The 12,833-nt window shown below is 35.9% G+C and overlaps 1 protein-coding gene across 2 annotated transcripts in view; it reads right to left on the bottom strand.

Moving 5' to 3' along the window:
* SH3YL1 (SH3 and SYLF domain containing 1) overlaps positions 1-8,933 on the bottom strand; it is a 54,260-nt gene extending 45,327 nt beyond the window's left edge. Inside the window, exon 1 of one of the 2 annotated variants that reach the window (XM_074287996.1) lies at positions 8,799-8,933. In XM_074287996.1, coding sequence (XP_074144097.1) covers positions 8,799-8,817 — 19 coding nt within the window. In that variant the 5' untranslated portion in view covers positions 8,818-8,933. Of the gene's footprint in view, positions 1-8,259; positions 8,395-8,798 lie in introns of those variants that run through there. The other variant, XM_074287997.1, reaches the window with a different exon arrangement.
* Between the last annotated feature and the right edge of the window lie 3,900 nt (positions 8,934-12,833).

Below are 12,833 nucleotides of genomic sequence, written 5' to 3' on the forward strand. Positions count from 1 at the left end.
TCATCTCAGCAATTTTTTGAGCTGTTAGAGCTGAGTAACAACTAAATGATGTAGTCAGTGCTTGAAAAAGCTGTTTTCTTTCTTTTTTTGAGTTTAGCACAGGAGCACAAAAATATAGATTTCAAGGGATGCTAAATGGAAATAGCTTGGGGAAAATTAATCTTAGAAATAAAAAGCACATTGCATGTTTACGTAGTTTGTACTTAAGCAAGAGCAGCTGCGTGATATGACTGGATTTCATATTTATTTATATCATGTACTGAAGTCATTGGGGGAAAAATTCAAAAATATTTCAAAATGCTGTGGAAAGTACAAAGGTAGTTAAATGATAAAATATACAGAGAGAGACTTGAAGAAAGTGGCATTTTACTTCAAAAGTTATTTCTAACTAAAATATATACTATATTTTCCATAGAGGAATTGTCTAAAGAAGGTCCAGTGAGGAACATTCTAGGACTTGTCCTTCCCAATGGGTTGAACATATGAAATATACCGTTTCTACTTTCAATTGATAATGTGGTGTCTTGATTAACATACTGGTCATGAACAACTGAAGAAAGATTGGTACTGTGGAGTGATAAAAAGTCTTCTATTTGGCTGAAGAGTAGGGCGTACTTATAATGTAGAAGCTGAGCAAGAATTGAGTGTGAATACAAATTTTAGGATGTGTTATCTTACTTGCTGCTCTTGTCTTGTGGCTTCCAAAAGAACTTGGTACAGTCTGCACCAAGAAGAAAAGAATACTGGGGCTTACTATAACCTTCTGCCCCATGTTTTCTCTAGACATGTATCTCACTTGTAAATCTAAACTCATCAACCCCAATGATCTTGTGTTACAAGGGAAGTATTCATCCCTTGGTTTGGAGAGGATAGTTTTGTACCTCATATCCTTTCTAATCCTTCTCAGTAAATACCCTTTCTATTAAAACAAAACAAAACTAAACAACCTGGATGTAAAATGGTCAATCAACATTGGGAAATACACTGAATAAGGACTTCTGAGTCCCTCAAGAATACCTCAGCATAGAATCCTAAGATGAGAAGTATCTTTCCTTCTGATATTTAGCCTTCACATGGGAGTGGGAATTGTGGCTCAATGCTATTGAGGTGCTGTTGAGTAGTTTCTATCCTGTCCAAGTATTTGTGCTTTTATTTGTGGATTTTTTTTGTGTGTGACAAAGATAATAGAGTGTTTGCAATTTCCTTCTTTAGTTCATTTTATAAATGAGGAAACTGAGGCAAACAAATTAAGTGATTTTCCTGGGTCACAAACTAGTAAATATCTGAAATCACATTTGAATTTAGAAAAATGAGTCTTCCTGACTCTAGACCTAGCATTATATTATGTTACCTAGCTGCTCTGAGGTAGTACATATATATTTTAAATATTATGCTACTGATATATAAAAATGAGTATCTCAACCTACTCATGCATTTTCGTTCCATTTTATTGATGACTAAGTTTATTTCCTCATAGTTTCAGCACAATTAGCTGTGTCAGAGAGACACAATTAAATCTCTTTACTAGAAATAGAATATTGTAGAAGAAATAAACTTGAACCTAGAATGAAATACCTGGGTTAGAATCCTGCCTCCAATACTTACTAGCTATCTGGCAATAGCTATGGATATAATTCTTTTGGGTCTTAGCCTTCAACTGTAAAATAGGGTGTTAGATGAGACAGTCTCTAAAGAACCTTTCAACTCTGAATCATATTATGGTCTGTTTTAAAATAACAAAGCAGAGATCAAATTTTTCGACAACCTGAAATAGCTCAAATCCAGAAATGATAAAAAACAAAAGAGAAAGAAAAAAATCAGTAGATTGCAGAAGTAGTAGAGATTAGGAGTAGAAATGAGTAGCCAGCACTTTGATAAGAGAATCACAAAATGTTTGACCTTGAAGGGACTATAGAGACCATCTAATCTTCATTTTACACAGAATAAAAAACAAAGCTCAGAAAGGTCATGATTTCCCAAGGTCATAGTGTTGGAGCTAGTATTTGACCCCAGATATTTCTACTTCAGGACCAAAATTATTTCCATTCCTGCAAGCTTATTTTATTATTGTTATTCTTTGCTTTTTAAACCAAAAAGAGATATGATTTTTTTTTTTAAAGGCAGAACAAAATACAAATTTGTGATAAAGAAACCATTATGTCGCTATTATGGCCAGGTTGTAAACAAAGAAATACTAAATATAGGTTAGTTCTATAACATTATGGAGAAACAACTGTTATGTATTTTAATTTAAAAAACCCTAAAAGTATCACTAGGGTATAATACTTTACATTAGTAATAATGACCCTGAATCATAAAAAAGCTCACCTTATTATATTCAGTACACCATTAAAGAAGGCAAAGAATTATAAAACACCTTTTATAAAGATTTTCATATGATTGTAGGTTCAGAGCTAGAAGAGATCTAAATAGTCTCTGGCCCTTAATTTTATAAAAGAGGATCTGAACCTCAGAGAAATTAAGTGACTTGACCAGAGTTATGGTGGTACTAAGTGGAAGAACTGGGATTCAAACTCAGGTCCATTGATTCCAAATTCTGTGCTTTTTATTGTGTCCAGCTCATCCTCATTTTATTTTTAATTGAGTCCAATCCAAATCATGTGGTTAAGTTGCCTAAGTGGAAAAGAAAATGGCACTATTGGGTAACACCAGCACTTCCTCAAGATCTACCAATTCAGAAGAGAATCATCACAATATAGTATATAGTAGAAAGGACTCTAGTTTTGAAGCCACATTCTAATATCAGTTTTCCCCTTATAATACCTGTAGTACTAGGTGAGTTGTCCTCTTTCCCCTTTTTAGATTTAGATTACCTAAATAAAATGAGAAAGTTGGACAAGATTATCTTAAAGGTCTCTTTTCAGTTTTATCCCATGATTGAAAATAAAGGCTTACCAGAAGTTGAAAATGATAAATTGGTGCAGTGGTTAGAAACGAATCAAATAAAGCTGCATTGGAACAAGATCAGAAGAGCATGCTTGGAGCCAAGAACAAACCACACAAATCCATTCTAGAAAATAACTAATTACTTGTAAATATAAGGGAAAATAATATAAGTAGAAACAATGAACAAAATGAATACAAATGATCCCTCATACGACTTAGATTAGAAGGGCCTTTACATATTAATCCTCCTCATTTTACTGATGAAGAAAATGAAACACAGAGATGTGAAACCACTCATCCAGTCTTATGAGTAGTAAATAACAGTGTTAAAATTTGAACCCCCATGTCCTAATCCCAGTTCCCTGTAATTTCCACTCCACTCCCCTGTCACACCCAGCAGTGTTGTACAAAAAAGAAACATAAGGCTATGCAAAAGGAAGTGTCCTATGAGCCTCTTATAATAATCAAGACAGGATCTAGGTAGGATTCTTAGGATTCCATCTCAGGAGGACTAAAGCAACCTAGAGTTGTGAGGAAACACATGGTTTGGAAACAAAGAATTAAGAGAAATTTTAGATTGCAGTTATTCATAGTAGGATAGGAGAGAAAAGGAACCTGAGGAATGAATAATATTCTTCAGATAAGACAATTATCTTGCATTTGCTTAGTTTTTCAAAATATTTTTGAGCATCATTTTCATTTGATCTTTTTAAGAACCCTATAAAATAGGAAAAGCAGTACAAAGCAGATACTATCTAAAATACGTACTTTTAGAAATAATTCAGAATTTTAGCAAAGTTGCAGGATACAAAATAAATCCACATAAATCCTCAGCATTTTTATACATTACCAACACAATCCAACAGCAAGAAATACAAAAAGAAATTCCATTCAAAATAACGGTCGATAGTATAAAATATTTGGGAATATATCTACCAAAGGAGAGTCAGGAATTATATGAGCAAAATTACGAAACACTTGCCACAAAAATAAAGTCAGATTTAAATAATTGGAAAGACATTCAGTGCTCTTGGATAGGCCAAGCGAATATAATTAAGATGACAATACTCCCTAAACTAATCTATTTATTTAGTGCTATACCAATCAGACTTCCAAGAAACTATTTTAATAACCTAGAAAAAATAACAACAGAATTCATATGGAACAACAAAAGGTCGAGAATTTCAAGGGAAGTAATGAAAAAAAAATTAAGTGAAGGTGGTCTAGCTATACCTTATCTAGAACTACATTATAAAGCAACAGTCACCAAAACCATTTGGTATTGGCTAAGAAATAGACTAGTTGATCAGTGGCATAGGTTAGGTTCACAGGGCAAGACAGTGAATAAAAATAGCAATCTAATGTTTGACAAACCCAAAGATCCCAAATTTTGGCATAAGAATTCATTATTTGACAAAAACTGCAGGGAAAACTGGAAATTAGTATGGCAGAAACTAGGCATGGACCCACATTTAACACCACATACTAAGATTAGATCAAAATGGGTCCAAGATTTAGGCATAAAGAACGAGATCATAAATAAATTGGAGGAACATGGGATGGTTTACCTCTCAGACTTGTGGAGGAGGAAGGAGTTTGTGTCCAAGGGAGAACTAGAGACCATTATTGATCACAAAATAGAAAATTTTGATTACACCAAATTAAAAAGTTTCTGCACAAACAAAACTAATGCAAACAAGATTAGAAGGGAAGTAACAAATTGGGAAAACATTTTTACAGTTAAAGGTTCTGATAAAGGCCTCATCTCCAAAATATACAGAGAATTGACTTTAATTTATAAGAAATCAAGCCATTCTCCAATTGATAAATGGTCAAAGGATATGAACAGACAATTTTCAGATGATGAAATTAAAACTATTTCCGCTCATATGAAAGAGTGTTGCAAATCACTATTGATCAGAGAAATGCAAATTAAGGCAACTCTGAGATATCATTACACACCTGTCAGATTGGCTAAGATGACAGGTACAAATAATGATGAATGTTGGAGAGGCTGTGGGAAAACTTGGACTCTGATGCATTGTTGGTGGAGTTGTGAAAGAATCCAACCATTCTGGAGAGCAATCTGCAATTACGCCCCAAAAGTTATCAAAATGTGCATACCCTTTGATCCAGCAGTGCTACTACTGGGCTTATATCCCAAGGAAATACTAAAGAAGGGAAAGGGACCTCCTGTATGTGCCAAAATGCTTGTGGCAGACCTTTTTGTAGTAGCTAGAAACTGGAAAATGAATGGATGTCCATCAATTGGAGAATGGTTGGGTAAATTATGGTATATGAATGTTATGGAATATTATTGTTCTGTAAGAAATGACCAACAGGAGGAATACAGAGAGGCTTGGAGCGACTTACATCAACTGATGCTGAGTGAAAAGAGTAGAACTAGGAGATCATTATACACTTCAACAATGATACTGTACGAGGATGTATTCTTATGGAAGTGGATAAATTCAACATAGAGAAGAGCTAATCCAATTCCAATTGATTAATGATGGACAGAATCAGCTACATCCAGAAAAGGAACACTGGGAAATGAGTGTAAACTGTTATTTTTACCTTCTGAATCCAATTCTTCCTGTGCAACAAGAAATTCGGTTCTACACACATATATTGTATCTAGAATATATTGTAATATATTTAACATGTATAAGACTGCCTGCCATCTGGGGGAGGGGGTTGGGGGAGGAAGGGAAAAAATCTGAACAGAAGTAAGTGCAAGAGATAATGTTGTAAAAAATTACCCATGCATATGTACTGTCAAAAAAAAAAAAAAGTTATAATTATAAAATTAAATTAAATTAAATTTTTAAAAAAGAAAAAAAAGTTATAATTATAAAATTAAATAAAAATTAAATAAACAAAAAAAATAAAAAAATAAAATACGTACTTAATGTGTGATTGAGGGCAAGCCGCTTGGACTTCTATTTGCTAGTTTTGTCAACTGTAATAGCACCTACTTCTCAGGGTTGTTGTATCAAAGATTTGATAATATTTGTGAAGCACTTTACTGTCTGACATATAACAGGTGCTAAATAAATGATAGTTATCATTTTCATCATGACCATCCCTATTTACCAGATGAAGAAACTGAGTCTGAAAGAACAAGTGACTGGCTTAGGTTCTTATGCTACATAAGAACAGAATAAGGAATAAAATCTAGGATGTCTAACTTCCAGTCCAGGATTTTCTAGTGTGTCATGTTGCCACCATTTTTGTCCAGAAGATGTCGTGACCAGCTGTACTCCATCTCTACAGAGGTCAAAATAAGAATTGGATCTAAACTTCAATAGCATTTAAAAAGAAGGATTTCCAAACAGTTGGAGATTGTGAAACATTCAGATGGGCAATTAAGGAGGGTTACATAATTGTCTTCTTGGGAAAAATGATAACAATCTATTCTAAATGGATAAATTCTTATCTATCTAGAATGTTCTGGGTATGATTCTGGTTTATAGGAATATAAGGTTTTAGAACATAGAATCCTTCCCAGGGTTATGAATCTGTAAAACTAGATTGTTCCCTAAGAAAGTAATAGTATCAAACACTCTGTTTATGTAATTAAGAATTTAACATACTTTGGTTTTGAGTTACAGGAACTGTTTCCATGATCATGGTTCATGGTTTTACCATCTAAAAGATGAGTTGCATATGTTTGTAATCACAATTTTGTTCCTCTTATTTTTTTCAATAATAATTGAGAGGTAAGGAATATGAAAATTTAATTTTAAAAAGATATATAGCTAAGACTCCTTATGGACATAAACATGTGGACAAAGCATGGTTCATGGAACTAAAGGAATTAGAACCAGTATCTCAGAGTTAGAATGATCCCTAAGAGTTCTTTTAGTCCAGAAGCTTCTTTCTGCAAAAAATCAAGATCCAGAGGGGTTTGCCCAAGGTCATATAGCCAGCACAGAATAAAAGATTTCAAATCAAGTCTTTGAAACAAATCTGTTTGTTTTCCCATTATATCATCCAGCGAAACTCCAACTAAGTTCCCTTTCAACCTATTATCAGCTCTTTCACATTGAGAAACCAAAGCTTTATTTCTACTTAGTGGGATCTTTTGTATAAGTGAAAACTGCTTTAAATAGATTCAGAAATCCAGATCATGATAGGGAAGTTTGTTTTCCTTTTAAATCTTCATTCAAGAAACAAGGGATAGTATATATGTTGCTATTACTGAAAAGTTCCTTAAATATAGTATTAACTCACTGTCATCAAGATGTCCTTCCTACTTAAATTTAAACATGACAACAGGATGGAAGCCATTACTTGCTTTGGTTGTTCTAACCTCCAACACAGTAATTTGAAAATATTTTAGCAGTTAGTCACCCTCCCAAGCATTTCAATAAAGGACAAAACAGCAAAGCAAATAACACTTTAAACCAGTAACCTGTGATTTTCCTGAACTATATAAGCATGTTGAGTAAGTCATTATTAATGCAATATTTTCTTATTTATCAGCCCAATGCATATAAAAGCAAGTTTCCAGAATGGCAATATTACAAGACAAAAGAAAAAAACAAAAAAACAAAAAACAAAAAATATCCTTATCCTATTGCTTCAACAAAATTAGCTAGCATAAAATAATTATGCCAAAAGAGTAAATCCAACTAGAATAAACATTTTCAGTTGTTCAACCTGATAAAAGAAATCATAATTCCTTAATCAAAAGAACCATTAACTATAGAACATTGAAAGATAGGTATTGTCTTTAGTTAGACCATGATATGCAATATGATCAACCATGTACTTTTACTGCTAGCTATCTTCTTGGCTCAAAGACAGAATTACAACATGTCAGAGCTGAGAGAGACCTGTGATCTCAGGAAAATCCCAAACTAAAATTAGTAAAACTCTGCTCTTAAGAAGCTTACAAACTATTGGGAGGAAGGACCAAATATCTTATTAAACCTCTCTCAGCTTTAAAAACCTAGAGTTCTGTGAAATTTTTGAGATGGTGATGATTATGATAACAATAATATAGGAGGGAAATGTAACTAAGGGAATTATCACAGCCAACATTTTATGAAGATATCAAAAAGCAGATTCTCAAAGAAACTTATTGAAAATGAAACATTAGTGTCCAAAATATCAACTACCACTTCCCCAAGAAATTAAGCCCCTCACGAATCCAGGAATTCTGCATAGTTTGGGAAGCATTTCACCTGAGCAAAGTCTGCAGTTTGAAAATGACTTCAAAAAGTTGAGAAACAATATCGTATCATAAGTATCTCTAAAACCCCACCCTAGTGCACACAAGCCTCGAAGGAGTCGAGTTAATATTCTAATATTCACTACAAACTTTACCCAATGACCTATACTTACTTGTGTCTCCCAGAACCCCTTCTACAGCCCCAAAACACGCAGAAAGGAAGAGGAAGAAGTTTTCTCCATTCTAGCAGAGGCTCTGCTCAGCTCCGCCTCCCAAAATAAGGGAAGGGCCCTTGAGATCTGCATACCTGGAGCAGGTAAAATCACAGGGACACACCTGATCTCAGTCTAAACTTCCTGGTCAGTAAATAATCCTGGGTGAAAGAGCCATTTGTTACACAGGTCACATACTTCGCTCAATTTCACATAACTCTCCCTTCCAGTTCTAAATCTAGGGAACTAAAATATTTCGCTCCCCCCTCCCTTTTTTTTTTTTTTTTTTTTTAAATCGGGCATATCTCATAGACAGACCACAGATTCTATTATAATACGGAGGGCTAATCTACTTCTCCATTGCAGGGATTTGCTACTATTTGGCAAAGAGAGAACTGAGAAAGAGAAGGGAACCAATTGCAAAATCTTCCTTAAAAACAAAACAAAACAAAACAAAATCCAATAACTATGACGAGTCCCGATTGGGTTCGTATACCTACTTGCACTTAGAGCTTCCATTTCTCAGTCGCCTTCAGAACTCCACTTCCTGAAAGGACATAGAAAAAAAGGAAAATTAAGAGCTAGGTAGGATGGGCTAATGCAGGGAGGAGCAATGGAGTGAAAGAAAGGAGAAGAATTTGGGCCAATGGGTAGGTGTCTTAAGTGTCAATTGAAAGATTTAAGTAGTTACTAGGAGAAGCCATTTACAGCAATCTGACTAGGTCTGGGCTCCGATCCGTAAATATCCATTACTTTGACTGTGTTCCCTAGGTGAAAACTTGGATTATCCTCTGTATACCTTTCAATAGTTGGATATTTATCTTGAGGCTTTACAGCAAAATTGAAAAGATTTAAAAGTATTGTTTTCTCTATGTAGGCCTTTCCTAATTCTCTTATTTGAGAACATCTTTTAAAACCTCCCTTCTTTTGTATCCCTTCCAAGAATTTACCCAAGGACATAGAAGTTATACTCATTTAATCTTTGTTTCCACCACAACATCTAACAAATTTAAGCAATAAAATATGATTACTTTCTTCATTTTTGCCTTTCCTCTGAGACAATATGTGTAAGCACATTTAAACTAAGAATCAGAAAAAATTAAGCTACTATTAAATAATAACTACCAGTAACTTGGACAATAGTAGAATTTTTGTCAGGGAAATGGTGACAAATGTGGAAGCTTCCTGCTTAGAATGCAGATGCTCAATATATTTGTTGAATAAATTAATAAATATTTAGATGCTTGATAAAAAACTGGTTTTGAATGAGGAATCCTGATTTCAGTCCTCACTGTAAGATATATTACCTATGTGACCATAAGGATCACTTTCATTCTCTGGGCCTGCTAAATGGAAACAAAAAATATTTTAACTATTTACCTCACAGGTTTGTTCAATTCAGTTCAATAAATATTTATTGTACATAACAGTAAATGCAGTGTAGGGCCTGCAGATGGGAAGACTCATCTTCCTGAATTCAAACTTGGACTCAGACATTTGCTAGCTCTGTGACTCTGGGCAATCATTTCACCCTGTTTTTCTTAGCTTCCTTATCCCAAAAGGAACAGGAGAAGGAAATAGTAAACCAATCTAATATCTTTACTAAGAAAACCCCAAATAAGTCATAAAGAGTTGGATATAACTGAACAACATTTTGGCTTGGGCTATCATGTGTTAAAAACAAACAAAACAATCCATTGTAAGCCTTAAATGTCCTGTATTCAAGGATACAATGGAAACCATGCTGGAAGGGAATTCAGGAAACTTGGATTTAAATTCCTCCCCAATCATTTATTATATATGTGGCCTCTCTCTAGCCAGTCATTTCATTTTGTTTGGCCCTCAATTTCCTCATGGAGGAAGGAGGGCAGGGGAAATGGAGGGTTGGACTGGTTAGCATCTAAGTTTCACTTGTGGTCTAGGTATGGAATGGACTGTATAGAAAGTCTGATTGGTTTGGTCAGAGTTGCCCAGGTGTGTGTGTGTGTGTGTGTGTGTGTGTGTGTGTGTGTGTGTGTGTGTGTGTGTATGTAACAGCTTCAACATCTCAGGTACTATGCAATTCTTTTGATGCCTGCTCTTATTTATTGGGGAAGCACCTTCAATCAATCAACAAGTAGTGATTAATAGAAGTCCCTGGTACTTGTGTTAGGTATTGGTAATATACAATGAATAAAACACTCCTACTTAAAAAGAGATTATATACTAAAAGACTGCAAAGACAAATATACCTAACTAGAAAATAAACAGAGAATAGGGCATATATAAGCATATATAGAATCAATAAAAACAGAATACAAATTAATACTTTGAGAGATGACTAGTAATGTTATGCCACAGTTCTTTTTTTTTTTTTAATTTTGCTGAGGCAATTGGGGTTAAGTGACTTGCCCAGGGCCACACAGTTAGGAAGTGTTATGTTTCTGAGGTCTCATTTGAACTCAAGTTCTCCTGACTTCAGGGCTGATGCTCTATCCACTGCCCCACCTAGCTGCCCCCACAATTCTTTTATTGTCCTGACTTAGTTCCTTGTTCTGACCCAGTCCTGCCTCAGTTTCCCTGCTTCTCAGTTCTGCAAAACCTTCCCTCCCTGTTTATCAGAATACTTGATGGAACATCAGAATGCCTCTCCCCATCACAAGCTATTAGAATATCAAATACTGTCTTATCAAGATGCCTCTCTTCCTGTGTCGGGTGCCTCCCCCTAATTATATTATTCCCTCTCCAGAGGCTCACCCCACCCAGTCAGAATCACTGTCAGAATCCCATTCCTGTTCAGTACCTTGACTCTGCCGCTGCCTCAGTCTACCCTTTGTGTCTGAGCCACATGTACATATATTATTGAGAACTCTGATTGTTTGCCGGATTCTTGGAGACAATAGTCTCATTCAGCCTTGGGACCAAACATGGATCTCTCCATTTAATAAATTATTAAATACTCTCTACTCTCTGTCTTGCTCCGTTTCTCTGGCATTCCAGTAAAAATAATTAAGTCAGGAAAGGTTTATGGAAAAGATGCATTGAATACCTTAACAGGTTTGAAGGGTGCAAATGGCTCCTCCCCACCAACGGTATTCCTCAAAATGTAAGCAGGGGGCTTCCAGCACCCCAGTTCATTTTACCACAAACTATCAGATTAACTTTTGAACAGAAATAACAGAAATAAAAGATATAACCAAAAATATACAAATATATTCCCCAACACATGGAAAACAAAATACTCCCTCTTGTGCCACTTTAATCTCTGGGGAGAGTAAGGAAATTAAATTTATGTATTAGCTTGGGCCCTGTAGATTCTAGAGCAGCATTTCTTAAGCTTTACCCAAGAAATTTTTATGTGACCCTGGGCATATAGATATATAAAATAGGTATGTAAACCAAACATGTGGTGTCCATAAATCATCATTTGCCACATGCAGTGAGGTGATCCCATTTGGTGCTGAGAACCACAGTTCAAGAAGCTGGGCCCTCGGGCACATTCCCGATTTCTAATTAAATGAGATGAGGTGAGATCTTTCAAGACAGTTGTGAAAATCGAGTAAGGCTTCATCTACTTCAGAGTTCGAGTAGGACTGAAGGAGCAAAGGGCATTGCCTTCCCCTCCTATGATATCATCTCCCTATTTCATCCAAATATAGGCAACTATGTACTTATTGGTCAAGTTCAATTTCATGGGTAGATCTCGCCTTTAGAATGTAAGACTCTCAGCCAATGAGGATGAGGGTCAGTGGTGGGAGGGAGCGTTTTGCCTTAGGGATTAAAGGGGCTGTCCTGCCCACAGGAGGTGCTTCCTCTCTTCCATAGTCTGCTGGAAGGGTGGGACGCCCTTCTCGTGAGAATGTACAATAAACTTTGCTTTTCTCTAGAGCTCTCTCCAGCTTTTTTATTAAATGGTGTTCCCTCACCATTTCCGTACCACACAGTTTGGGGGCTAGTCCGGATCCTTTACTCTGTGAGTAAGTGAACTCCTGGGTGCTAGTGGGGTGGCGCCCTGTCTTGATTTAGGCAGCCCGCTAGCATCCAGGGGCTTCTCCTTGCTCCCTGACATAGAGTGGACCCGAAGTGGAGAAACTCAGAGAAAAGCAATGGAAACTCCGCGGTGAAAATCCCAACCGGTTGGTGGAGGACAGATCAGTCAAGTAATTTGCTGCGCAGCAACCCAGAGGTAAGCATCCTGTGAAGCCCCTTGAGTCTAGTTATAGGTTCTGGAGGGGGCTGTAGACGGTAGAGAGAGCTAGGCCTTTCTGGGTGACTGAGTTAACCGGCGATGGTTACCGTGTTTGGGCGTTTAGGAGTCTGTTAAACTCCTTCCAAATTCAATGGGTGTGGCCTAGTCCCAGCCAGCCCTCGCGGAGAGAAATGAGAAAAATATCAGAAAATACCAGTAGATAGTCCCTTGGGAGATAAATTAAGTAACTGGAACAAACTGCCAAAATAAGAGGAAAAATAAAAAAGCAAGAAAAAGCGGATAAGGTATTGTTGTTTTGTTGCAGACTGGTGGTGCCAAAAGGATTAAATGGTACCTGAAGGGAAGG

This window comes from Sminthopsis crassicaudata, chromosome 2 (assembly GCF_048593235.1).
Source record: "Sminthopsis crassicaudata isolate SCR6 chromosome 2, ASM4859323v1, whole genome shotgun sequence".
Classification (NCBI taxonomy): Eukaryota; Metazoa; Chordata; class Mammalia; order Dasyuromorphia; family Dasyuridae; genus Sminthopsis; species Sminthopsis crassicaudata.